The sequence below is a fragment of the Cucurbita pepo genome, chromosome LG02 (assembly GCF_002806865.2).
Source record: "Cucurbita pepo subsp. pepo cultivar mu-cu-16 chromosome LG02, ASM280686v2, whole genome shotgun sequence".
NCBI classification, from domain to species: Eukaryota; Viridiplantae; Streptophyta; class Magnoliopsida; order Cucurbitales; family Cucurbitaceae; genus Cucurbita; species Cucurbita pepo.
The window spans coordinates 13,976,770-14,003,632 of NC_036639.1; the positions used below are offsets into that span (position 1 = coordinate 13,976,770).

At 37.7% G+C, this 26,863-nt stretch overlaps 7 protein-coding genes across 9 annotated transcripts in view; 3 read left to right on the plus strand and 4 right to left on the minus strand.

The window, feature by feature from the left end:
- Positions 1-265: 265 nt before the first annotated feature.
- LOC111788689 (ATP-dependent 6-phosphofructokinase 3-like) lies at positions 266-3,267 on the plus strand. The gene is made up of 11 exons (XM_023669125.1): positions 266-618; positions 764-810; positions 893-932; positions 998-1,060; positions 1,143-1,280; positions 1,366-1,578; positions 1,851-1,919; positions 1,993-2,122; positions 2,208-2,473; positions 2,550-2,753; positions 2,864-3,267. Exons 1-11 carry the CDS (start codon positions 520-522, stop codon positions 3,008-3,010), a joined length of 1,416 nt encoding a protein of 471 aa, XP_023524893.1. The 5' UTR covers positions 266-519; the 3' UTR covers positions 3,011-3,267.
- Positions 3,268-3,647: 380 nt separating this feature from the next.
- On the minus strand, positions 3,648-7,610 carry LOC111788684 (LRR receptor-like serine/threonine-protein kinase IOS1). Its single transcript, XM_023669119.1, has 13 exons — positions 7,460-7,610; positions 6,765-7,299; positions 6,183-6,673; positions 5,947-6,085; positions 5,787-5,858; positions 5,533-5,604; positions 5,368-5,448; positions 5,099-5,253; positions 4,768-5,015; positions 4,555-4,684; positions 4,418-4,480; positions 4,138-4,330; positions 3,648-4,044 (listed from the first exon to the last, which is right to left on the minus strand). The coding sequence occupies exons 1-13, from the start codon at positions 7,542-7,544 to the stop codon at positions 3,648-3,650; spliced, it is 2,661 nt and encodes an 886-aa protein (XP_023524887.1). The 5' UTR covers positions 7,545-7,610.
- Positions 4,519-20,512, plus strand: LOC111788687 (scarecrow-like protein 8). The gene is made up of 4 exons (XM_023669123.1): positions 4,519-4,522; positions 6,162-6,168; positions 8,816-8,820; positions 18,592-20,512. The coding sequence occupies exons 2-4, from the start codon at positions 6,166-6,168 to the stop codon at positions 20,498-20,500; spliced, it is 1,917 nt and encodes a 638-aa protein (XP_023524891.1). The 5' UTR covers positions 4,519-4,522; positions 6,162-6,165; the 3' UTR covers positions 20,501-20,512.
- Positions 6,162-26,863, plus strand: part of LOC111788695 (mediator of RNA polymerase II transcription subunit 6) — a 22,826-nt gene continuing 2,124 nt past the window's right edge. Inside the window, exons 1-3 of one of the 2 annotated variants that reach the window (XM_023669137.1) lie at positions 6,162-6,168; positions 6,441-6,450; positions 26,343-26,646. In XM_023669137.1, coding sequence (XP_023524905.1) covers positions 26,402-26,646 — 245 coding nt within the window. In that variant the 5' untranslated portion in view covers positions 6,162-6,168; positions 6,441-6,450; positions 26,343-26,401. Of the gene's footprint in view, positions 6,169-6,440; positions 6,451-26,270; positions 26,647-26,863 lie in introns of those variants that run through there. The other variant, XM_023669135.1, reaches the window with a different exon arrangement.
- On the minus strand, positions 8,641-12,509 carry LOC111788681 (LRR receptor-like serine/threonine-protein kinase IOS1). 2 transcript variants are annotated; one of them, XM_023669117.1, is made up of 13 exons: positions 12,425-12,509; positions 11,811-12,348; positions 11,208-11,692; positions 10,996-11,134; positions 10,849-10,920; positions 10,680-10,751; positions 10,473-10,553; positions 10,196-10,356; positions 9,859-10,106; positions 9,655-9,784; positions 9,521-9,580; positions 9,241-9,433; positions 8,641-9,159 (listed from the first exon to the last, which is right to left on the minus strand). In XM_023669117.1, the coding sequence occupies exons 1-13, from the start codon at positions 12,504-12,506 to the stop codon at positions 8,763-8,765; spliced, it is 2,658 nt and encodes an 885-aa protein (XP_023524885.1). In that variant the 5' UTR covers positions 12,507-12,509; the 3' UTR covers positions 8,641-8,762. The 2 variants fall into 2 exon arrangements, with proteins under 2 accessions (XP_023524885.1, XP_023524884.1); XM_023669116.1 differs by having other exon boundaries at positions 9,859-10,115.
- On the minus strand, positions 13,976-17,618 carry LOC111788685 (probable LRR receptor-like serine/threonine-protein kinase At1g51810). Its single transcript, XM_023669120.1, has 13 exons — positions 17,537-17,618; positions 16,922-17,459; positions 16,371-16,846; positions 16,140-16,278; positions 16,000-16,071; positions 15,852-15,923; positions 15,683-15,763; positions 15,428-15,588; positions 15,109-15,356; positions 14,905-15,034; positions 14,770-14,829; positions 14,490-14,682; positions 13,976-14,411 (listed from the first exon to the last, which is right to left on the minus strand). The coding sequence occupies exons 1-13, from the start codon at positions 17,616-17,618 to the stop codon at positions 14,015-14,017; spliced, it is 2,649 nt and encodes an 882-aa protein (XP_023524888.1). The 3' UTR covers positions 13,976-14,014.
- Positions 20,644-25,309, minus strand: LOC111788682 (putative leucine-rich repeat receptor-like protein kinase At2g19210). Its single transcript, XM_023669118.1, has 13 exons — positions 25,145-25,309; positions 24,527-25,064; positions 23,358-23,839; positions 23,012-23,150; positions 22,841-22,912; positions 22,669-22,740; positions 22,501-22,581; positions 22,259-22,416; positions 21,937-22,166; positions 21,720-21,846; positions 21,525-21,587; positions 21,242-21,434; positions 20,644-21,153 (listed from the first exon to the last, which is right to left on the minus strand). The coding sequence occupies exons 1-13, from the start codon at positions 25,254-25,256 to the stop codon at positions 20,757-20,759; spliced, it is 2,664 nt and encodes an 887-aa protein (XP_023524886.1). The 5' UTR covers positions 25,257-25,309; the 3' UTR covers positions 20,644-20,756.

The window sequence follows — 26,863 nt, forward strand, 5'->3', positions numbered from 1 at the left end:
CAATCCATTAAAGTTACCAACATATTTCAAATGGTCAACTATTAGAAGTAAAAGTCAACCCTTCTTTCTCCATCGAACTTTCCTTTTTCTAAGAAACAATTGAATCACATCATTAATTACGTTACAAAATTTACCCATTACAGATGGATTCAGATTCTGTTGTAGTCCGTGAGCCTTAGGTAGAACATCACAGTTCGCACCAATAATAATAAGAACCATGGACGATTCAAGAATATTCCATTTCAATCCNTTTTTTTTTTTTTTTTTTTTTTTTTTTTTACTTCTTCTACAATCCACCAGACGCCATGACCTTTGATACCCATTTTCAAATTCAGCAAGTCACCACCATCTGACATCGCCGCCGATCAGCCTACCCCACCACCGTCCTCTGCTTTAAATATATGCCTCCCCTTCTTCCTTCTTCTTTGACCTTCTCCAGTTTCCGTTTCTAACTTCTCTTCTCCTACTTTCCTTTGACTTCTGCTGCATCACCGCTTTCACAACAGTGGATCATCTCTGATGGCTTGTAATGGCGTTAATGGAGATTCCCTCGGTAACGGCTTTCATTATGTTCTTGAAGATGTCCCTCACTTGACTGATTATCTCCCTGACCTTCCGGTAACCCTCTCTCTTCTCTGTTTGTTTCTTCCAAAATTTCAGACATGTCTTAATCCTTCATCCATGCTGTAAAATCTACTTTGATTCCATGTTTTTGTCGTTTTTCCCTTCCATCCCACTTGTAATTTTATCTGCTTGTTTTCAGGGGTATCCTAATCCTTTACAAGATAATCCTGCCTATTCTGCAGTCAAGTATGTTCCTTCTCTGTAGCCCGTTACACAGTTTTTCTCTATCCATCCATCCATAAACTAACCAGAATTTTGTGTTCATCAGGCAATATTTTGTTAACGTGGACGATGCTGTTGCTCAAAATGTAAGCGACCCATTTCTAACTTCACAGTTTGAGATCAATCTGTTCTAAGATTTTGTTCAAAACAGGTTGTTGTTCAGAACAATAGTCCTAGAGGGACACATTTTCGACGAGCTGGACCTCGACAAAAGGTTAAACATATGTTTCTTCATCTTCATTTCCCCCCCTACAATCTCTGTCATCATCGTAATCAAAGTTCAACACTTTTTTCAGGTGTTTTTTGAATCCGATGAAGTTCATGCGTGCATTGTAACTTGTGGTGGTTTGTGTCCGGGTCTTAATACAGTGATCAGGGAAATAGTATGTGGATTGTACCACATGTATGGCGTCCGCACAGTTGTTGGAATTGAGGTGATTATAGACGCTTTGAACTTTCCTTAATCACCATTTGATGTCATCACTAAAACGCCCAGTTGTTTCACCTAATAACATATAGGCAGGGTACAAAGGCTTCTACGCTAGGAATACAATTCCTTTAACACCAAAAATGGTGAACAACATCCATAAACGTGGAGGCACCATCCTTGGGACCTCAAGAGGTGGCCACAATACCACCAAGATTGTTGACAGCATTCAACATAGAGGCATCAATCAGGTCTATATACTTGGAGGGGATGGAACCCAGAAAGGAGCTGCTGCTATTTTTGAGGTAATCCACATTGGTTTGGCTAATTGCAGGTGGGTTAGTGTGATATCGCACGTTGGTTGGGGAGGAGAACGAAACACTCTTTATAAGGGTGTGGAAACCTCTCCCTAGCAGACGCGTTTTAAAAACCTTGAGGAAAAGCCTGAAAGGAAAAGCCTAAAAAGGACAATATCTGCTAGCGGTGGACTTGGGCTGTTACAGTTAGATTTTGTATTTTGTATTTGTATTTTGTATTTGTATTGTATGTCATAAACTTATGTTTCTCATTCATGCAGGAAATTAAGAGGCGTGGCCTCAAAGTTGCGGTAGCCGGAATTCCAAAGACCATCGATAACGACATTCCAGTAATAATACAGTAAACTTGTTTGTTGATCACTTATGAACATTGATGCAAGTCCAAATTCTATCTTATTTCAGGTCATTGACAAGTCATTTGGTTTTGACACTGCCGTTGAAGAAGCTCAACGTGCCATTAGTGCTGCTCATGTTGAATCAGAAAGTAATGATAATTGCATAGGTTTGGTCAAGTTGATGGGTCGCAACAGTGGTAAGCTTCAATCATTTCATCACTAGTTGGGGTGTGAAATCGTGACCAAAATGTGTATTATTAACCATTCCCTTCTTTGTCAAAGGGTTTATTGCAATGTATGCAACTCTCGCAAGCAGAGATGTTGATTGCTGCTTGATACCAGAGTCACCCTTTTATCTTGAAGGAGAGGGAGGCCTCTTCGAATATATTGAGCATTGTATAGAAGAACAAGGACACATGGTTATAGTGATAGCTGAAGGGGCAGGACAAGAACTTATTTTGAAAAGCATGCATAAACTAGATGAACAAGATGCTTCGGGAAATAAGCTACACCAGGATGTTGGGTTATGGATATCCCAACAAATCAAAGTTCGTCCTCCTCTTTAACTCTACCAAATACTCATTGATTTAGATAGAGATTAACAAAGAGTTTTTGTTGATCCAGGACTACTTCAAAAAAAAGAAGAAGATTACAATAAATCTCAAATACATAGATCCTACTTACATGATTCGTGCAGTTCCCAGCATTGCATCAGATAACATATTCTGCACCCTGCTTGCTCATAGTGCGATTCACGGTGCAATGGCGGGATACACAGGATTCACAGTAGGGCCTGTAAACGGGAGACATGCTTACATACCATTTAATGTGAGGCCAATATCATATACTTTACTTTACTTCTGCTATAGTTACATAAAAAAGAGTCTCAGTAGCAGAACATAGAGCAAACTAAGCAGCCAAGTTTATGATATTTGCAGCGGATCATTGAAAGACAGAACAAAGTAGTGATTACCGACAGGATGTGGGCAAGGCTGCTGTCTTCAACCAACCAGCCAAGTTTCTTGCACCCTAAACATATGGATGGCGAGCAGGAGAATGGTAAGAATCCACAACTCAATGGGTAAGCAGTTCTACAGAAGAGAAGAAGAAGTTATCCCCACACTTGTACTCTAATTTACTTACAACTGTACTACCTCCTAGAGATGAACTCAATTATTCTATAGGTTGAGCTTGGTATTATTAAACCAGCCAAATTTGTTGAGATGTCGAGATGGAAAATAAGGTCAGATGGGATCATCTGCCCCCACGAACTTCGACTTGTTCCATAGCTCATGTGCTGTAATAAAATAGTCTATGTTCTTGACGGTCTTTCATGAACTAATGTATGTTCCCATACTAGTTTATAATAAGAGAATAAATCGTCTTTTCCAATGTGAAGAACTTACACGAAATAAGATAATTGCAAATATTTTGGAGTTCCTAATCCAAATTGAATATCTTTTATGATACTGGGAGTGGATGGATTGTGCAACCTTAGATTATGGTAGCTGTGGATCATCTAAATCTTCATTGCCCACAACAATGGACGATAATGCCGCCGCTCATTCTGATTCTGAGGCCCAAATCTATAGCCACCATTTTCCATCTTAATATGTGTATATATATATGCAATTTACTTTTAAATTTGTACATCAGGTTGAATTATTTCTAATAATAATAATAAAAGACAAACATTTGAATGTTTTTCTAATACAAAATAAACTATCTTGCCATAGGGCCCATCTCGTAATGGAAGGTCGAGGAGATTGTCGTAATAGAGTCAATTTGCTGATCTCTCTGATTTAACTCAAGGTTTAGACATTCTTTGAGCTCGCTTATAACCTGGCTCATTGTCAGCCTATTTATTGGATTACGAGCTGTGCAAGACATTCCTATGTCTACTGCTTTCCACACGGAGTTAGTATTGCAATCGTCTTTTATGTTGGGATCAATTATAGAGTAGATGTCGCCTTGGTTAATGTTGGAATCAACCCACTGAATAATGTGACTTTTCTCGCTAGTTTTCACTAGCACTGGTCTTCCTGTGATGAGTTCTAGAATAACAATTCCAAAGCTATAAACATCGCTCTTCTCTGTCAATTTGTACGATGTGTAATACCTAAAAGGGAAAAAAATGAAAGTGTTTTTAAACTATCATTTTAAGTGAGTTTTTCATATTTTGACACGTGAAAATATAGTAGAAAAAACATACTCTGGATCAAGGTAACCAGGAGTTCCAACCACTCTCGTCGTCACATGAGTGGCACCGCCTTCATTAGGAAATGCCCTTGATAGGCCAAAGTCAGCAAGTTTCGCTTGTAAATACTCATTCAATAAAATGTTACTTGTTTTGATGTCCCTGTGAATAATTGGAGGCCTACAACCATCATGTAAATATTCCAATCCTACATAAATGTAGACTCGTAGGGTTAAAATGGATATAAGATTTCAACTATAGCAAAGCTTTGCCTGTCATTTAATTAGGTGTCTACCTTGTGCTGAATCCAATGCTATTTTAAGTCTTTCTTCCCATCTTAAAACTTTTCCTCTTCCACCTGCATGAAGCTTATTAAAAGAATATTGGTAGAAGTAGTGGTGTTCTAACTATTGAACTCAATTCGGTTCCTACCAGAAAGCACTGATCCTAGATTTCCTTTGCCCATGTATTCATAGACAAGTCCCATTCTTGCCTCCCCTTCATTGCAATATCCAACCAGACTAGTTAAGTTTCTGTGATGAACTCTCAAAAGAAGATCGACCTGTGATGAGTTAACATTCTTATAAGTAGTCTAAATAAGCGTAGAAATAAAGTTAATGGTGCTAATAACAATTGGGTTAATACCTCTGCTTGAAATTCTTGATACCCTTGAGTTGATTTTGGAGATAGCATCTTGACTGCCACTTCAGTGTTACCCATGACACCATAATAAACCTTTCCAAACCCACCTTCACCCAATAGTCTACTGAAATTATTGGTCATTTGTAAGATGTCTGAGTAGGAAAGTTGGCGATTTGGTGTCCGTAATGGCTCATGTGGATGAAGCTCAACTTCAGAATTTACTGGTGAATGGGGGTCCGCGATGGTTGGACCTATAGCACTTAGAAGTTAAGTACAGAGATGCTACAGAAATTATGATATAAAGAAAGAGTTAATCAGAAACTCATTGGCTTACCTTTAGAACTTATTTTCCGTCGAATGAAGTAAACATAAGCTAAAATCAATATTATAATGATGATAGCGCCACCAATTGCTGCAACTATAGGAACTACTATGTTATTCTTCTTCTTTTCACTTGTTGTCTCTTGCAGATTCGGGTTTCCCTCCACACTTATGAAAAGTAATATTCATCATTAATATTAATAAATCAGTAAAAAGGCTTGGAAGGACGAATTAAGGAATTTAATAAGCAGTTATAAGGTTTAATGAAAATCAAAAGGAAACCTTAATTTAAGAGAGCCTTTGTTCTTTCTGTCAATAAGTGCAGCAGGAATCAGTCCTGATAGGTTGTTTCCGGACAAGTTTCTGTAACAATAGTAAATAGAACGTGATCAACATAAATCTTCTACAAAATATTCATCTTTTATATGGGATTTAAAGTAAACTTACATAACAGTCAACGATGACATTCCAACAAGAAAATCAGGCACCGGTCCACTTAAGCTATTATTTGACAAATCCCTGCGGAAGATAAACTAATTTATCAATCTCTTGAGGGGTGGGAGGTCGAATAATTGACCCCTCAAGATGATAATTGATGCATAATTATGGAAAAGAAATATTTTGCTAGATTTGGTTAGTTTTTAAGACTGTAAAACATAGCGAAAGAGAATTTCAGAAGAGGTACAAAAAAAGGCACTTACAAAACCACTAGCTTTGCTAGATTTGATATGTTGGGTGAAATTTGTCCAGTCAATCCACTCGACGATAAATCTCTGTGGAGAATTGGACGATCAGCCTAACTTCCATATAAAAGGAACCATTCCAAGAAAGTGATAGCAAAATAAATGCAAAGATACTCACAGCCCTGTGATTGTTGGAGGATTTGGAGCATCATAGCTACAGTTGACACCCTGCCAAGCAAACATTTTGGGGGCACATGGATCCCCTTGCCAGTCTTTTGCAACCCCGTAAGTATTCTTAATGGATTCAATGGCATCAACTTCAAAGAAGTAATTAAAGGGGTATGGAAGTGAATATTTAGAGATTAAAAAAAAAAAATGATAAGATGCAGAAAGATCAATGGTCATAAATGTTACCATCATCTTGTTCTGTTGTGAGTTGTGTGAAGTTCATCACTTTGTATATCTCAATCGCGTTCAGGATGGGCGGAAGAGTTGACCCTTCGGACATAATCAATTTACAGTCATATGTATCATTGTTAGTAAAGGGAGTTATGCTATGAGCTACCAATTCTGATAGATAAACAGGGGAAATCCTCTCGTTTATCCAAAGCTTGTCATTCACATAGATATTGAATGATCTAGACTGATTGGCTTTGAGCTCTTGAAGTTCAGCAAAGTACATGTATACATAGTACTGGGTTGTGATATCAATATCGCCCCAAGAAAATTCCATTGGTGCACTTGCATTTATGACTGTGGAGGCCGTACTTAACACTTCAGCAGGTGCTTTAAAACCAAGAACATCTTCGTTGTTAATCGACTTCAAAAGTGTAGTACTTATGGGAGTCCATTTGACCATTGGAGTTAGTGGACTCCAAACACGATCGTATACATCATCTGGAAATCTGAAACTCCATAAACATAAACTTCATTAGAAAAAATGAGCCATGATGAATGATAAACTCTATGCTTTGTTAGAGAAATTATATCACCGACCGAATGAAAGTATCGTTTGGAGCACCAACGTCCAAGCGTAAGAAGGCTGTCAATGATCCACTCAGAGTAACGTAACTGGTATTTGGCAATGGCCTCAACTCTATGGCTGAAATGAAGGGTACTCCATACCCTGTGTTGACAAGGCAAACCTGAACTTGATTTGACGTTGTGATGTGAATGATCTCCACATCTATAATAGTCTGTACCTTTGGTAGTGTTACCGTCGTCCAAAAGTTGGGTCCAAAGTATATATCAAATGTAGGAGTGCTATTTTTGGCATCATAATTTGCATACAAGAAACTGGAACGAATCAAATACTTGGTGCCAGGCTTCACTGGAATAGTATAGCAGTTCCTTTTTCCTTCAGGAAAGCTTCTAAGATTCCATAGTTGTTGCAGAAGAGTATCCAGTGTATAATCAGATGATATGCTAGATACCAACCCAGTTTCCACGTAGTTAGAATCAGAGACATAATCTATACCCGTAGTTGGTTCAGTATAACTAGAATTAGACCCACAATCAATACTGATGAAGCCTGAAAAACAGTACAATAAAAAGACACGTTAAGTTCCACCGCTAGTTAAATGTTTTTAAAGCGCGTATCGTAGAGAGAGTTTTACACACTCTTATTTCGAACGTGTCTCCCCTCCAAAGGTGGAATCTCACCTAATAGAGGGAGTAAGGAAAATACAGACCTTGTTGGGTTTGGGCATGAACCAGATACAGAACAAAAGAAGTGGCGAGGAAGGCATGAAAGAAGGCGTTGAAGAATCTGCCCATTGGGTTTGGATGAGTAGAGAGTAAGGCATTTCGTCGAACAATTTATGGGCTTTGCGGAGATGAACTTGTCAACTGAGAGCTCTCTTTGTTGGGTCGTGAAGAGTGACATGACTATTAAAAATTTTGGAAACGAGGGAGACTCAACTACGCAACGTATATATATATATCTATATATGTTGCCGTTTTTCTTTATATATAATTTTAATATCCTTAAAATATCATTTTCATTCTGATTTATATACTTTATTCAAATTTATATTTTTATAATTCAACAAAAACTTAAAATTAATTTTTATTGAGTTTAATAAAACTAAAGATAATATTTGATTGTGTGTAAGGTATCATCATTCCTTCCGAGGAAGGCTAAACCTGTTGCCAACGTGGCTTTTAATGGTCAACAAAAATAGAGTAATAGATGTTGAAAAAGTCAACCCCTTTGTAATTTTACTATATTTTTAAAAACAACCATAGAAATAATATTCCAATTATTTGTTGTTTTGGATAATTTTTCTAAGCAAATTCTTCCCAAATTAACAAATTAAATTACTCAACTTGTATAATCCAAACCCTGGTAGATGAAGACGGTACGTTCATTCTACTTTCTAACTAATCATCGATCAATATCGTTTAAATGAAATTAGTTTATTCAAATGTTTATAGATCAATTATGTTGTTTGTGTTGAATAGGTAAAAGATATTATTATTTGATTATTAATCGTCTTTTTTTTTTACCATATAAAAAATCAAGGGCATATTTGGCATATAAAAGTTTTTTAAAAAGATAGAAATTTTTGCGATGCTATTGAATATGAACCTAGGATATGTCGAGAGTGATTTTGGAACCATCAAAATTATTTCTAAATATACTTTTAGTTATAGACGACATTTCGTGTGTAAAATGAAACTTTGAATTTAGATACCTAAACGAAAGGGATCGTAAAATTTAAAAAATATTAGGATACGTCAGTGTATAAATAAAATAAAATTGGTTTGACTTGAAAAGGAATAAAATATGAGGAATCTTGGATCCAAGTGAATTATCCAAAGATTTATTCATGGTAGGTAATAGGAAATAGACAAAGTCAACCAAAATCAGAATCTCGTATGATCAGCTCATGCCTTGGTGCTTTCCTAAACCATATCGTTGACCTCACACATTGACTTGCGTATAATAAAGACAATAAACAATTTGAAAGACTTTTGGTATGCAAAAATAAACTACCTTGCCATAGGGCCCATCTCGGAATGAAAGTTTGAGGAGATCGTCGTAGCAGAGTCAATTTGATGACCTCTCTGATTTAACTCGAGGTTTAGACATTCTTTGAGTTCGGTTACAACTTGACTCATAGTCGGCCTATTTATAGGGTTACGAGCAGTGCAAGACATTCCTATGTCTACAGCTTTCCACACCGAGTTAGTATTGCAATCGTCTTTTATTTTCGAATCAATTATAGAGTAGATATCGCCTTGGTTAATGTTGGAATCGACCCATTGGATAATGTGGCTTTTCTCACTAGTCTTCACTAGTACAGGTCTTCCCGTGATGAGCTCTAGAATAACAATTCCGAAGCTATAAACATCACTCTTCTCAGTCAACTTGTACGATGTATAATACCTCAAAGGAAAAAAAAAAAAAGTGTTACTAAAATACTTTTTAAAGTGAGATTTCCATAACCCGATCATAGGAAAGACGTACTCTGGATCAAGATAGCCGGGAGTTCCAACCACCTTCGTCGTCACATGAGTGGCACCTCCCTCCATTGGAAAAGCCCTTGAGAGGCCAAAATCAGCAAGTTTGGCTTGTAAATACTCGTTCAATAGAATATTACATGATTTGATATCTCTATGGATAATTGGAGGCCTACAACCATTGTGTAGATATTCCAATCCTGCATAAATGTAAACTCAAATGGTCAAAATGGATATTAAGACTTCAATTATACCAATGTTTAGCTTATCATTAAGTTAGTCGCTACCTTGTGCTGAATCCAATGCTATTTGAAGCCTTTCTTCCCACCTTAAAACAACTCTTCCATCTGCATAAAGTTTATCACAACAACATTAGTACAAGTAATAGCGTTCTAGCCATTGAACTCAATTTGGTACCTACCAGAAAGCACTGATCCTAGGTTTCCTTTGGCCATGTATTCATAGACAAGCCCCATTTTTGTTTCCCCTTCATTGCAATATCCAACCAGGCCAGTTAAGTTTCTGTGATGAACTCTCAACAGAAGATCGACCTGTCATGAGTTAACAAACAGTGTAAATAAGCATTGAAAGTAAGTTATGGGCGGTAGAACAATTGGGTTAATACCTCTGCTTGAAATTCTCGATACCCCTGAGCTGATTTTGGAGACAGCATCTTTACAGCCACTTCAGTGTTACCCATGACACCATAATAAACCTTTCCAAACCCACCTTCACCCAATAGTCTACCGAAATTATTGGTCATTTTTAAGATGTCTGAGTATGAAAGTTGGCGGCTTGGTGTCTGTAATGGGTCATGTGGGTTAAGCTGAATTTCAGAGTTTATTGGTGAATGGGGCTCCATTAGGCTTGGGCCTGTACCACCTAGAAGTTAAATACAGAGATATTATAGAAGTACTGATATGAAGAAAGTGTTGATAAAAAGAAACATATTGGCTGCTTACCTTTAGAACTTCGTTTGCGTCGAATGAAGTAAATAGAAGCTAAAATCAATGCTAAAAGGATGAGAGCTCCCCCAATTGCTGCTACTATTGGAACTACTATGTTATTCTTCTTCTTCTTTTCACTCGGGCTTGTCCCTTCTAAATACGGGTTTCCCTCCATACTTAAGAAAGAACATTTATGAATGTTAATTAATTGGTCAAACAAAGGCTTTGACAAGATTTTCCTCTGGATTGGAAGAACATTTAGAGGGGTTAATGAAAATGGAAAGAAAAGTACCTCAATGAAAGGGAGCCTTTGTTCCTCTTGTCAATAAGTGAGGCAGGAACTTGGCCTGATAGATTGTTTCCAGATAAATCTCTGCAGTAGTAATAATAAACGTAATGTAATATACGTAAATGCAAAGCTACGAGAGTTTATACTTCATATCATATCATTATCATTGTGGAGAGTCGTGGTTTTTAACAGAGTTCATTGTAAACTTACATAACAGTCAACAGTGGCATTTTAGCAAGAAAATCAGGCACCGCTCCACTCAAGTTATTATTTGACAAATCCCTGAAACAATCTCTTGTAAAGACTTTTTCTTGGCGTTCAACAAGCAAAAGCAGGGATTTGAATGAGATGCTTTAAAGAGGTAGAAAAAGACACTTACAAAAAAGCTAGCTTTGCAAGACTTGATATGTTGGCTGAAATTTCGCCAGTCAATCCACTGGATGATAAGTCTCTGATAAGAATAGGACCATTAATCTAACTGAAACATTCCCACAAATTGATATCAAACAAATGTAAAGATACTCACAGCCCTGTGATTCTTGGAGGATTTGAAGCATCATAGCTACAGTTGATACCCTGCCAAGCAAACATTTTAGGGGCACATGGATCTCCTTGCCAGTTTTTTGCAACCCCATAATCGTTCTTAATGGATTTAATACCATCAACTGCAAAGAACAAATTTGGATATTGAAGTGAATATCTAGAGACAAGAACATGATGAATGTCCATAAATATTACCATCATCTTGTTCTGTTGTGAGCTGTGGAAAGTTCATCACTTTGTATATCTCAATTGCATTCAGGATGGGCGGAAGAGTGGACCCTTCGGACATGATCAATTTAAAGTCATACGTATCATTAAGAGTCAAGGGAGCTATGCTACGCACAACATTCTCCGTTAGATAACTGACTAGAATATTGTCGGCTACCCAAAGCTGGTCGTTTAGATAGATCTTGAATAGCCTGGATTGGTTGGCTTTGAGCTCTTGTAGTTCAGCAAAATACATATATACGTAGTATTGGTTGGGTCCATTAACATCATCCCAATAAAACTCCATTGGTGCACTTGCATTTATCACTGTGGAGGCCGTGCTCAACACCTTAGAGGGTGCCATGAAACCAGGGGAATCGTTGTTGTTAATCGGGAGTGAAGTGGTTATTGGAGTCCATTTCACGAGTGGAGTTGGTGGACTCCAAACACGATCATATATGTCGTCTGGAAATCTAACAATACATGCACATCATCATAAGTAAATATAGAAAATCAAGTCGAAAGTGGACAATATTATACTGTTGTGAAGAGTCGTGGTTTTTAGTAGGCACCAAAGAGCAGAGGACTCACCGGATGAACGTATCGTTTGGAGCACCAATGTCGAGCCGAAATAACGTTGATAATGAGCCACTTACAGTTACATAAGTGGTGTTTGGCAATGGCCTTAGCTCCAAGGCTGAAACAAAAGGAACCCCATTTCCATTGTTCACAAGACAAACCTGCGCCTGATTTGAAGTTGCAATATGAACGAGCTCCTCCTCGATAATATTGTTTATGCTGTCTCCAAATTTCACGGTCACCCAAAAATCAGGACCAAAATATAGATCGAACTCTGGAGTGCTGCTTTGATTATCATAATTTGCATACAAGAAACTTGCTCGAATCAAATACTTGGTGCCAAGTTTGAGTTTAATGGTATAGCAGTTCCTTGTCCCATCAGGAAAGCTTCTAAGGCTCCATAGCTGTTTCTGGAGAGTACTGGAACGACGACTTGGTGGTAAAGTTATGGCCAAACCAGTTTGGACGTAATTGGAATCAGAGACGTAATTGATACCCGTAGCTGGCTCAGTATAGCTAGAATTGGAGCCGCAATCAATGCTGATGAAGCCTGAAAAACAAGGTGTAAACCCATTGGTGGCACGCAAACAGAGAAAAGGAGTAGAGGGAGTAAGGGAAATACAGACCTTGTTGGGTTTGGGCATGAACCAAATGCAGGAGAGGAAGAGTGGCGATAAAGGCAGAAAGGAAAGCTTTGAGTTTCCCCATTGGATCAGGAAATGAGTAGAAGAGAAGCATTTAATGGAAGAATTTATGGGTTTTTAGTGAAATGAATTGGTCAAGTAGAATGTTAGCTACGCAATGTTTTTGATATTCTTAACATTTTCTTACAAATTGTGAAACAATCTAAAGTCAACTACAGGATATCATTTGACAGATAGGGGCGAACATGTTGCCAACTTGTGTTTCATTAATAGACAGAAGGTTCAATTCATGCCCTCCCTTCTCCAATTTTGTATCTATTACTTACAAAAATCATAGTAGTAACCGATCATTTTTTTTTATAAGAATGTGAAAATCTCTTTCTAGTAATAGCATTCTAAAATCGTGAGACTGACAACGATATGTAATGAGTCAAAGTAGACAATATCTATTAGTTTTGACTGTTATAAATGGTATTAGAGTCAGTCACCGAAGACTCTGGATCCTCGATAAGTCCAGAAGGAAAAGCTTAATGAGGACAATATCTATCCGCGACGGATTTGGACGATTACACAAACTCATTTCGAAAGATTTGAATCTCTAATATTTAGTCGGACACACGGGCTTTGCTCAAATTGGCATTACTTTGTAGTAATAGATGCCTCTCCAATTTTTTAATATTTAAAATTTTTAATATATTTTTTTTAATTTATAGAGATTTATTAGATAGTGTTATCATAAAAAGTTTAGACATTTTTTTGTTAAACTAATTTCCTAAACAAAAATATTAAATTACAAATAGGATATTATTATTATTATTAGTTGTCTTTTTAGAATATAAAAAGAAATAGGAATATTTGACTGATTCGTAACATTAGACCTCTGACATTAACAACTAAATAATTATCCATAAAAAAAAACCAATTAATAAAAATAAATTAAATGAAGATTAGTGGATTTCAATTATGACAAAAGATTCAAATAATAAAACAATTTATTTCCAAAATAAACAACAAGTCAACTCAATTGGCTCCATTCTAAATTGCGTGTATTTCCACGGTTGACCTAATTTTAGTACAATACAAAATCATTGTTTTTCTTTGAAAATCACTTCCTCTAAATAATTACGTTCGACATTTCTTCTTTTTTTTTTTAATCAGTTTAATATTTTCTTTAAAAAAAATTAATTTTAGCTCTTAAGACTTGATTTTTAAATCATAGGTAAAAAAAATATTTAGAAGATTAATTTTTCAAAAACTAAATAAATAAATTGTTATAGAATGGAACCTTAATATATATAATCATATGAATATTTATTAATCACCAAAATCGTAATTATAAATCTAATACGTGAGCTTAGTAAATAAACTTTCGTAACCTAAACTATATGGTTTCTTAAGGATGATGTTTAGTTAACTATAATGGAATTTTGTATCGAGAATTAAATATAAACGAACACTTAGCCTATGTCATACATTGTTTGTATTACTATTTATTATCTTTAACATTATAATTATAAGAAAATAGTAACAATAAAGACAACAATTTTGAAGACTTATCTAATACAAAATGAACTATCTTGCTACAGGACCCATCTCCGAATGGATGGTTGAAGAGATCGTTGTAGCAGAATCAGTTTGATGGTCTCTCTGGTTTAACTCAAGGCTTAGGCATTCCTTGAGTTCATTTACAACCTGGCTCATTGTTGGCCTATTTATAGGATTACGAGCGGTGCAAGACATTCCTATGTCTACTGCTTTCCACACTGAGTTAGTACAGCAATCTTCTTTTATGTTGAAATCAATTATAGAGTAGATGTCGCCTTGGGTAATGTTGGAATCAACCCACTGGATAATATGACTTTTCTCACTAATTTTCACTAGTACAGGTCTTCCCGTGATGAGCTCTAGAATAACAATTCCAAAGCTATAAACATCGCTCTTCTCAGTCAATTTGTATGATGTATAATACCTAAAAGAAAAAGAAAATTGTTACCAAAATACTTTTTGAAGTGAGATTTCCATAACCGAAATTAGTAAAAAAACATACTCTGGATCAAGATAGCCAGGAGTTCCGACAACCTTAGTTGTCACATGAGTGGCACCTCCCTCCATTGGAAAAGCTCTTGAGAGGCCAAAATCAGCAAGTTTGGCTTGTAAATACTCGTTCAATAAAATGTTACTTGGTTTGATATCTCTATGGATAATTGGAGGCCTACAACCATTGTGTAGATACTCCAATCCTGCATAAATGTAAACTCAAATGGTCAAAATGGATATTAAGACTTCAATTGTAGCAAAGTTTAGCCTATCATTAAGTTAGTTGCTACCTTGTGCTGAATCCAATGCTATTTGAAGCCTTTCTTCCCACCTTAAAACAACTCTTCCATCTGCATGAAGTTTTATCACAACAACATTAGTACAAGTAATAGCGTTCTAGCCATTGAACTCAATTTGGTACCTACCAGAAAGCACTGATCCTAGGTTTCCTTTGGCCATGTATTCATAGACAAGCCCCATTTTTGTTTCCCCTTCATTGCAATATCCAACCAGGCCAGTTAAGTTTCTGTGATGAACTCTCAACAGTAGATCGACCTGTCATGAGTTAACAAACAGTGTAAATAAGCATTGAAAGTAAGTTATGGGCGGTAGAACAATTGGGTTAATACCTCTGCCTGAAATTCTCGATACCCTTGAGCTGATTTTGGAGACAGCATCTTGACTGCCACTTCAGTGTTACCCATGACACCATAATATACCTTTCCAAACCCACCTTCACCCAATAGTCTACTGAAATTATTGGTCATTTTTAAGATGTCCGAGTAGGAAAGTTGGCGACTTGGTGTGTGTAATGGCTCATGTGGACGAGGCTGAAGTTCAGAATTCATTGGTGAATGGGGGTCCACGATGATTGGGGCTGTAGCAATTTGAAGTTAAATACAGAGATAAAGAAAGGGTTGATATACAAGCAACTTATTGGCTTCTTACCTTTAGAATTACTTCGTTTGCGTCGAATGAAGTAAACAGAAGCTAAAATCAAGAGTAAAATGATGATAGCTCCACCAATTGCTGCTGCTATTGGAACTACTATGTTATTCTTCTTCTCTTCACTTGGTGTTGTTCCTTGTAGATTCGGATTTCCCTCCGTACTTGTGAAAGCAACATTCATGAATGTTAATAAGGGTTATGAGAAGATTTTCATCTCATTTGGAAGAACAGAGTAAGGAACTTTGTAAAGAGAACCTTAATGAAAGAGACCCTTCATTTGTTTTGTCAATAAGAGCGGCAGGAATCTGTCCAGACAGGTTGTTTCCTGATAAGTTTCTGCAAAAATTATATGATAGATGGAATGTGAGCTCATAAGTCTTCTCAAACATAATGATATCTTACTTGAAATTCAAAGTAAACTTACAGGACAGTCAACATTGGCATTTTAGCAAGAAAATCAGGCACCATTCCACTAAGGCTATTATTTGACAAATCCCTGAAATCATCAAAGTATTCTATCAGCCTCTTGTTAGGAGATCAATTTCTGAAGAGGTGCAGAAAAAGGCACTTACAAAACCTCTAGCTTTGCTAGACTTGCTATGTTGCCTAAAATCTCTCCACTCAATCCACTCGACGATAAATCTCTGTCAATAATTGGATTATCAGCCTAACTTGCATATGAAAGGAACCATTCCAAGAAAGTGATACTCACAGCCGTGTGATTCTTGGAGGGTTTGAAGCATCATGACTGCAGTTGAGTCCTTGCCAGACAAATGTTGTAGGAGCACATGGATCCCCTTGCCAGTTTTTAGTAACCCCATAATTATGCTTAATGGATTCAATGGCATCAACTTCAAAGAAGAAATTAAGGGGTATGGAAGTGAATATTTAGATATAAAAAAGAATGAGAAGATGCAGAAAGATGAATGTTCATAAATGTTACCATCAGCTTGTTCTGTTGTGAGTTGTGTGAAGTTCATCACTTTGTATATCTCAATTGCGTTCAGAATGGGCGGAAGAGTTGACCCTTCGGACATGATCAATTTATAATCACGAAAACTCGAGGGAATTATAGTACGAACCACATTTTCTGATAGATAAGCAACCACAATATCATCCTTTATCAAAAGATCATCATTTAGATAGAGTTTGAATAATCTGGATTGGTTGGGCTTGAGCAGCTGAAGTTCAGCAAAATACATGTATACATAGTATAGGTTAGGCCCATTATCATCGTCCCAAAAAATCTCCATGGGTGCACTTGCATTTATTACTGTGGAGGCCGTGCTCAACACCTTAGAGGGTGCCATGAAACCAAATGAATCTTTGTTGGCAATGGGGAGTGAAGTATTTATAGGAGTCCATTTGAGGAGTGGAGCTGGTGGACTCCAAACACGATCATATATGTCGTCTGGAAATCTAAGAACACATACATATCATGATAAGTAACATTATAGAAAATGAGTGGTGGGCACGGCAGAGCAGAGGACTCACCGGATGAGATAATCGTTTGGAGAGCCAGTGTCCAAGCGCAAGAAGGTTGATAATGAGCCAGTTGTAGTTACATAAGTGGTGTTTGGCAATGGCCTTAGCTCCAACGCTGAAACAAAAGGAACCCCATTTCCACTGTTGACAAGGCAAATCTGCACCTGGTTTGAGGTTGTGATATGAATGATTTCGTTATTGATGATAGTTTTTATGTTGTCTCCTAAATTCACGGTGACCCAGAAATCAGGTCCAAAATATAGATCGAATTCTGGAATGTTGTTTTGGGCATCATAATTGGCATAGAAGAAACTTGCTCGAATCAAATACTTGATGCCCAGTTTGACTTGAATGTTATAGCAGTTCCTTGTTCCATTGGGAAAGCTTCTAAGGCTCCGTAGCTGTTGTAGGAGAGTTTCGGAATGGCTACTTGATGGTAAAGTTATGGCCAAACCGGTTTCCACGTAATTAGAATCAGAGACATAATTGATACCCGTAGCTGGCTCAGTATAGCTAGAATTGGAGCCACAATCAATACTGATGAAGCCTGAAAAACAAGGTGTTAAACCGATTGGTGGCATGCAAACAAAGAAAAGAAGTAGAGGTAGTAAGGAAAATACAGACCTTGTTGGGTTTGGGCATGCACCAAATGCAGAAGAGGAAGAGTGGCGATGAAGGCAAGAAGGAAGGCTTTGAGTTTGCCCATTGGAGTAGGAAATGAGTAGAGAGTGGAGCACTTGGTGGAAGAATTTATGGGTTTTTAGTGAAATGAATTGGTCAAGTCCGAGCTGTTTGTGGGGTCGAAGGATGAGATGTGTATTCAAAATTTTGGAGCTTAGGGGTCTTCACATTTGTAATACAATCAAAAGTCAACTGGTAGTGGTCAATTACATTTGGCAGATGGTGGGGTGAGGCTCAACCGTGTTGCCAACTTGGGTTTGAATGGTCAATGAAAATCTTTTGTTTTTTTTCCCTCTTCTTTTTCTTCTTTTCACATTTTTGGTGGATATTATCACGAGTTTAAGAAGAATTTACCCATGGTTTGTAACAGTTCGAGCCCGCCGCTAGCAAATATTATTTCGTTTGTCTCGTTGACCTCACTGTTTTAAAACGTATTTGCTAGGGAGATTTCCACACTTGAATATTTCGTTTCCCTCTTTAACCGACATGGGATCTCACAATCCACCCATTTGGGGGCTATCGTCATTTCTAGCTACTAGCACACCGTTCGGTGTCGGGCTCTGATACAATTTAAGACAGTTCAAGCACACCGCTAGCAGATATTATCCGTTTTGACTTGGTCTTCTCTTTGGTCTTCTCTTTCATTTACGTGTAATAAAACTAGTCTAAACCAAGAGTTTTAACGTTTTCCATGTATTAGGATGTATAGTGTGAGAATGTACACTATTTTGAAGGAAAAAGGATTATTCTTTTGATGAATAGTTGACTTTTTATTATATAAAAAGCCAATTGGACATACTTGACTGCTTCCTCGCATTGAATTTCTGACATTTAATTTTGTGTGTTGTCAACTTTTTTAAAAAAGAAAAAAAAAAAAAAAAAAAAAAAAGAGAGGTATTTGATAGAAGGATAGAACAGAGGATGGTGGCCGGTGGGGTTGAAATTTTTGAAAAAAGGCTGTTTCTTTAATCTTCTTCCCTGATTCCTCTCTTTCCTTTTACTCTTTCTTTTTATATAATTTACATTCTTCACAATTCTCTCTTCCCCTTTCATTCTCTCCGCCGTTATCGCCACCGCGAAAGGCAGAGGATTACAGAGATGCAGTCAGGTTTCACCGGCGGTGGACCACCGGATTTCTATACTTCCGGCAGATCCATGGCGAATCCTTCTCATCCTAATCCTTACAGATCCCAGCTCTCCGGTGGGGCTTTCGTAGATCCGACTATCCCTCAGATCGCTCGCCAAATACCCTCTTCTCTGCTCGGGAAACGGAATCTCTCCGATCTTCACTCTCTTAATCAATATACCCACCATAATCTTCCGGTCAATAATCTCTTCCTCCGGTCTGTTAAGCCCAGAGCCGGATTCAGTCACCCGATTTCTCCTCTTTCCAATTTCGATTTGTACTCCACTATGTCTCTGCCGTCGTCGGAGGTTCAGACCCACCGTCTTTATGGGTCGTCCTCTGCGGCGGTTCTTCAGCAGCTCCGTCAACAGCCCAACTCTTCGGCGGTGACGCTCAGGGATTTGCAGAATCTGGAATCGGAGAAGAAGATGATGATGAATCACCGCCTTCAGGAGTTGGAGAAACAGCTTCTTGAAGATAACGACGACGATGATGGAAGTGATGCGGCGTCTGTGATTACGAGTTCGACTAGTGCTTGGTGTGAGACGATGTATAATCTAATTAGTCCGACGGCGCCGCCGAATCAGAAGCCGGTTTCCACTTCGCCGACTACCTCTGCTTCGTCTTCTTGTTCTTCGTCTACGTCGTCCTCTGTAGCTTCTCCATCCTCTGATTCTTGGAAACAGTCTGTAATCGAGGCTGCGGCGGCGATTTCTGAGGGGAAATTGGATGTTGTGGATGAGATTCTTTCGCCGGTGGTTAAGATTTCGAATGCGAGAGGTAGTTCTGTGCAGAGATTGGCCGAGTATATGGTTTTCGCTCTGAAATCGCGGGTAAATCCAGCGGAATTTCCGCCTCCGGTGGCGGAGATTTTTGGCGACGAGCACTCGGCGGCGACTCAGTCGCTTTACGATGTTTCTCCTTGCTTTAAGCTTGCTTTCATGGCGGCGAATCTCGCGATTCTTGAGGCGATTGAGGAAGAGGATCGGAAATTACACGTTGTGGATTTTGATATCGGGAAGGGAGGTCAGTATATGAATCTAATCCACCTTCTCTCCGGTCGTCAGAAAGGGAAGGTCGCCGTGAAATTGACGGCGGTTGTGGCGGAGAACGGCAGAGACGAGAGGTTGAAACACGTCGGCGAATCACTGAGTCAACTAGCGAAAGAACTCGGCGTCGGGTTCAAATTCAACCTGGTGAAACACGAACTAGCAGAGCTGACGCGCGAGTCACTCGGGTGCGATGCAGACGAATCACTAGCAGTAAATTTCGCATTCAAGTTATACCAGATGCCGGACGAGAGCGTGTCAACGGAGAATCCCCGGGACGAGCTTCTCCGGCGCGTGAAGGCGTGGGCACCCGCCGTCGTGACGGTAATGGAGCAAGAATTAAACACGAACACCGCCCCGTTTGCAGCGCGCGTGAGCGAGTCATGCATCTACTACGGCTCGCTGTTTGATTCGATCGACTCAACCATGTGGTGCGACCACCCGGACCGGGTCAAGGTGGAGGAAGGGCTCGGGCGGAAGCTTGCGAATTCTCTGGCTTGCGAAGGTAGAGAGCGCGTGGAAAGATGCGAGGTTTCGGGGAAGTGGCGGGCCAGAATGGGGATGGCCGGGTTCGAGTCGAGGCGGATGAGTGAAATGGTTGCCGAGTCGATGAAAACCCGGCTGAGTTCAGGGTACCGAGTCAACCCGGGGTTCACCGTTAAAGAAGAAAACGGAGGGATTTGCTTCGGTTGGATGGGTCGGACGCTCACCGTCACAACCGCATGGCGTTAGTTAACAACATCACTCATTAAAAAACTCCAAAAATACCTTTAAATCTTTTTAAAAATTTTGGATTAGTTGGAGTTGTAGATTCGAATAAGATTATACATAAATTTGAAATAACTTTATGAGATTGAATTTATAGCCTACAATAAACATCAAATAGCTTTCTAACAAACAAATACAAATAAAATATGGGGCTCTTATTTATCGTCATGAATAAAAGAATGCCTAAATTAAGAACACTAGACAATGAGACTATGGCCATCTACCTTGCTTCAGGACCAAACAGAGAAACGTGATCAGCAGCTACTGATTCAGGCTGCTGATTACTGGCACTGTGAGCCAACTCCATGTTCAAACATTCATTCAAATCTATCACAACTTGGTTCATCGTTGGCCTATTTGTAGACGCCGGAGATGCACATGACATTGCGATTTCAACCGCTTTCCAAACTGCGTTTACGTTGAAATCTTCTTTCAATTTCGGATCGATAATGGAGCTGATATCACCTTGAGAAAGCATCGAGTCAACCCATTGATAGATGTGAATTACCTTCTCTGAACTCTTTGTCAAAACTGGTTTTCCTGTTATGATTTCTAGAAGAACAATTCCGAAGCCATAAACGTCGCTTTTTTCGTTTAATCTATACGACGTGTAATATCTGAAAGCAAGTAGAATGTTGCAAAGAGTCAGAAAGAGAGTTGAAGCTATTTGATTGTTAGAAAAGTATTTGAATATAAACTACTTACTCAGGGTCGAGGTAACCAGGAGTGCCAACCACATTCGTTGTCACATGAGTGGCACCATCGTCGACAGGAAAAACTCTCGACAACCCGAAATCGGATACTTTTGCTCGAAAGTTATCATCCAACAGGATGTTGGAAGATTTTACATCTCTATGTACAATAGCTGGCTTTATACCAGAATGCAAGTATTGTAATCCTAAATCACATTCAAATGAGAGAATAAGAAACTGAGGGACTAGGAATTCACCAAATAAATTTGAGCTCTATGATTAAGATAATTACTAACCTTGTGCTGCATCTACTGCTATGTGAAGTCTGTCTTCCCAATTCAACAGAGCAGACTTGTCATCTACATGTCATCCATATCAAAGTTAAGAACACATAATTGAAGTTCAAAATATTTCTGTTTTTAAGTTTTAGATACTAAGAAAACATCGTAAACCAGCAAAATATTTTTACACAACAATGACCAAGACCAGACCTGAGATGAGAGATCCCAAGTTTCCTCTGCCCATGTACTCATAGATAAGTCCTTTGTTGGTCGGTTCATTGCAAAATCCAACCAGACCAGTCAAGTTTCTATGATGAACCCTCATGAGAAGGTCAACCTGAAATTGTAAGAATTTGGGTGTCAATCGAGAGAGATTCAAGTATTTATGAATGAACTTTTGTATTTGGTAGACGTCAAAGATCCGGACCTCTGCTTGAAATTGTTGATACCCTTGAATGGATCGAGGAGATAGCATTTTCACAGCTACTTCAATGTTTTCGATTTTGCCATAGTAAACTCGTCCAAAACCACCTTCTCCAAGCGTACGCTCGAAATTGTTTGTCATTCTTAGGACATCCGAGTATGAATAGCATCTCTTAGATGTGTCCCAATTTTCAGAATGATCAACAGTTTGTTTCGCCACTCCATTTACAGCTTCTAAAAGGATATCACAAGCTTAGATATGTGAACTAAAATAGCAACAAATTTCAGAGAGTAAATTCATAAAAAATCGTATAGTATGTTCTCACCTTTTGATTTTCTTATTTTTTTCCTCCAAAAGATAGCCGCTGCAATTAAGAACAAAAGTAGAAGAAATCCAACAACTGATGCTACTACAGGAACAACAACTTTGCTTCCCTTCTCTTCGCTTGGAGGCGTAGTAAACAGATTAGGATTTTCGCCAAATCTATCAGAAGAAAAAAACCAAAGATTTTAACACCTCTTCAAAAGAAACTAGACCTTATTGCATGAGTTTTCAGAGAAACTAGACCTTAATAACAGAGAGCCATTATTGGACCTTTGTACGAGCTGGGCTGGAATTAGTCCTGAAAGCTTGTTTTTCTCCAAGTTTCTGCAATAAAAAGATGCAGAGTATAAGCAAATATTTTAGCTAAGCTAAGAAACTTATTATTTGTCTAACTACTTTTGTGTAACTTACAGGACTCGCAACGATGGCAATTGAGTGATAAATTCAGGCACTGATCCGCTCAAATTATTGTTTGATAGATCTCTAAAACCAACCAAAAAATGAAAAACGAATTCATGTAAGAATCAGCGGCGATATATTAGATTATTTTCTTTTGTTGTGAGGAATTAACAATTTCACTTACAGAGTCTCCAGCATTTTAAGATCAGCTATATCTCTAGGTATTTCTCCCGTTAGTCCACTGGAGGACAAATCCCTGATTGAAGGGAAGATTTCATTGAAACATCCAATATTAACAACACAAAAATAGCTGACAGTAACAGAAATGCTACACAGATAGAACAAAAAAACTTACAAGGATGTGATTCTGGGAGGCACAGAGTTCACCAAGCTACAGTTGAGTCCTTGCCAGATTAATCCCCTTGGGACACACGGATCTCCTTGCCAGTTTCTTCTAACTCTATACACTGTCTTGATATTCTCAATGGCAACAACTGAAACATTTCAAAATGTTGTTCAGCCAGTTTTCTTTATTTTCAAAGATTGGGTATTTTTTTTTTTTTTTTCTCTTTCAATTTAGACTTTAATGTTTTAAAAGTTAAACTCTTAATATATTAATATTTTTCAATTTAGTCAGAGCACCAAAATGAAATTTAGCCCTAAATGCAAAGGAAATCAGTAAAGTTGTTGAGAGTTCATACCATCTTCTCTAGCTGTCTCAGGTTGCGAGAAATTGACGACTCGATAAATCTCAACAGCATTGAGGATCGGAGGGAGGGTTGAGTTGGCAGTCCTGACGAGGGAAATCTCGTATGATCCGCCAGTCATAGGTGAGGTACTGAAAACGATCGAGACGCTTAAAAATTGGGGAGAAAACGATTTATTAAGCCACCGTTCTCCATTCACAGTTATGTCGAACTCTCTCGACTCATTCGCTTGAAGCTTCTTCAGCTCCGCAAAATACATGTAGAGGAAAAACGGCGTCGTGGAATCCGGCGGCTGCCATGTGAACAACATCGGAGCGCTTGCGTTTCTCGGCGTCAACGACGTGTTCATGACCGCCGGAGCAGGCTGGAAGAAGGCCTGGTCGTTGACATTCACTTGCTGCGAGGTGTTTAAGGTCGTCCATTCTTTGACTGGAATCGGTGGATCCCAGATTCGATCGTAGACGTCGTCTTTGTACCTTCTCAGAGTGAAGCATGCAATATTAGAACAACCATTAATATACTACTACTCTATTATTTTCTCAATTTAGTCTCTTTTTTTTATTAAAAAAAAATCAATTTTATAAAATTTAAATTATTTTCTTTTAATTTATAGGTTAAAATTGATTGATGATTAATGATAAACTGAAAATTTCTAAATATTTGGCAAAATTTAATGTGTATATATATATACACACTACAAACATTTCTTAGTATACGTTTAATAAATACGGAGTACCATCATTTAAATATTTAAAAAATAAGTAAATACTAAGACATAGTTTATCCAAATAATTTATTCAACATTTTTTTTTTAATATCACTTGATTTGATGGGTAACCAATATTAATACTAATATTATTGATACATAAATACAAAACAATGGATACATTATGATAAAATTATATAATTATAATCATTCTAACCTTAATTTTTCGTACTATAATCTAAATATAACCGTAGAATAATTCTTGGATTAAAATTTGAATTTCTGATCTTCACATGTTATAGACTATTTTGAAGTTTTTAGGAGCATAATTAGTTGGAATTTAGATATTCATTGCGTTTCTCGTAATGCGAATGAGAACAAGAAGAAGAAGAAGAAGAGGAGGAGGAACAGTAAAGGCGGAATCGAGACAGAGAAATGGTAAAAATTGAAAACAAACCTGATTGTTCGGTTATCAAGGGAGCCAAAATCAAGGCGGAAGAAAGTAGCCAATGTCAGAGATCCGGACTGGTAAATAGAGTCTTTCAGAGGCCTCAATTCCAGAGCAGAAATGAACGGAATTCCAGTTCCAACATTCACAACACAAATTTGTACATCGCTGGACGAAACAATATGCACAATCTCTTTACGCACCACCAAATCTTCAGTAAATGTTATGGAATCCCAAACGTTCGCTCCCAAATACAGATCAAATCCAGGCAAATTCCTTCTACCATCGTAATTTCCGTACCGAAAAGTCGCTCGAATCAAATACTTCGTCCCTGCCCTCACTTTCAACTTGTAGCAATTCCTAACTCCTTCCGGAAAGCTCCTCAGGCTCCACAGCTGCCGTCCAAGGCCATTCTGTATGACATCGGCGGAAATGTTGTGGACTTCGCCGGAATTTATGAACGCCGCATCGGATTCGTAGATTATTCCGGTGTTCGGTTCTGTGTAGGTGGAGTTCGCCGGAATTCCGCAGTCTAAACTAATGAAACCTAAAATTACGAGAAAGAGGATCGATGATCAAATTCGTATGTCGATCGATTGAATTTGAGATTTTAAGTTCGTTACATACCTGAAGGATTCTGCGCAGAGACGAAATTGTTGAGAGCGAAACTGGAAAGAAGAAGGAGGACGAAGAACTGGAGAGTTGCCATTAACGAATGAGGTTTAAGGATTTGCAACATGTTTTTCACTAAATACGGCAACCGGAAGAGATTGTTTCCTTGTTCTTCTGCCTGTCAATATCGATGGCGTCTGCGGAATAAAATAAAGAGAGAAAATGAAGAAAAGTTTATACACGTGAATGCCGTCTGGAAGGAACCAGGTGGGCGCGAAATATTCAAAGGTCTAAAATATGGGTCACTTAAAAATGTATATTTTAATACCATGGGCATGGATGAACAAACAATATTTTTAAACTCTTTTATTTTTTATTTTAACAAGATAAAGACTTCCTACTAACTCTATTTTTTCTCCATTAAATTATAATATTAGTTTTATAATTAAGAGAAAATTATAATTTCAATTTTTAAAATTAAAATTTTGATAAAATCTCGTAAATATTCTTCCAATTTAAAAATTATAAAAGAATTGAATAGGTAAGTTATCTTAATTTTAAAAGGGATGAAAATTATTAAAATTAGAAAATAAATGTAAATTAAAATTAATTATTCTATTGACTTTTTATTTTATTTTTATTTTTTATTATTATTATCATCCCATCTATATATATATGAAAATAAACTATTTTGGAAACGGAAATTCCTATAGTTTGAATTATTGGAACATTAATTGATCTTTTAATTATTAGACTATAATTTAAGAATCGTATCAATCAATACATATAATATTTAATTGACAATTTAATAGTGTTTGGATGAAAATTGATTTTTTTTTTTTTACGTAATTGTCTATGAAAATAGTACCTCAATGTCACGTGAATAGTTAATTATCCGAATTTAATTTTTAAAATCATGGAAATCTATTGAATGAGTTTAATAACGGAGGAGTACTTTTTACAGCTTAAAATTCATATTTACTAATATTTTAACTTTGGGTATATTTGTTATGCTTTTTAGATTAAATTGTAATATATGTCCTAAAAAAGTAATTATCATTAATAAAACATTAATTAATTGGGATGGAGTGGTAAATGGGATCACTTGACCGACATGTCGTCCTTTATCTAGGTCTTCCTCAACTCTCTTCCTAGTTCCTATGTTGTCGACTCGTCGGGAAACAAAGAAAAAGGGCGAAGCGGCATTTTACTCGGGCGAGGGGATCGGTTAATTCTACACTTTCGGGCGGGGAAAAGTGAAATCTCAAGCAAATGGCAACTCCACCGCCACCGGGGATCGGGAATTTTGAGGGAGGACCACCGCCGGCAGCGCCTCAGCCGCCAGGCACGGACATGACTGGAATTTGCTTCAGAGACCAACTCTGGCTCAATACTTACCCACTCGATCGGAACCTGGTTTTCGATTACTTCGCCTTGTCCCCTTTCTACGACTGGACTTGTAACAATGAACAGCTCAGAATGCGCTCAATTCACCCCCTCGATCTCTCTCAACTCTCGTATGATTTCTCGTCTCCTAATTTTTTGTTTTTCTTTTCATAGAGTTTCTTATTTTGATAGTTTTCTTCCTCTAATTGGTTGTATGTATCGCAATTCTTTTCTTTCTTCTATTTGTAGTAGCGAGGGGAAGTGGGATGCATTTTCTATGCAATTCGATAGGATAGTTCAACTTCTTTTTTTTTTTTTTTTTTTTTTTTTTTTTTTTTTTTTTTTTTT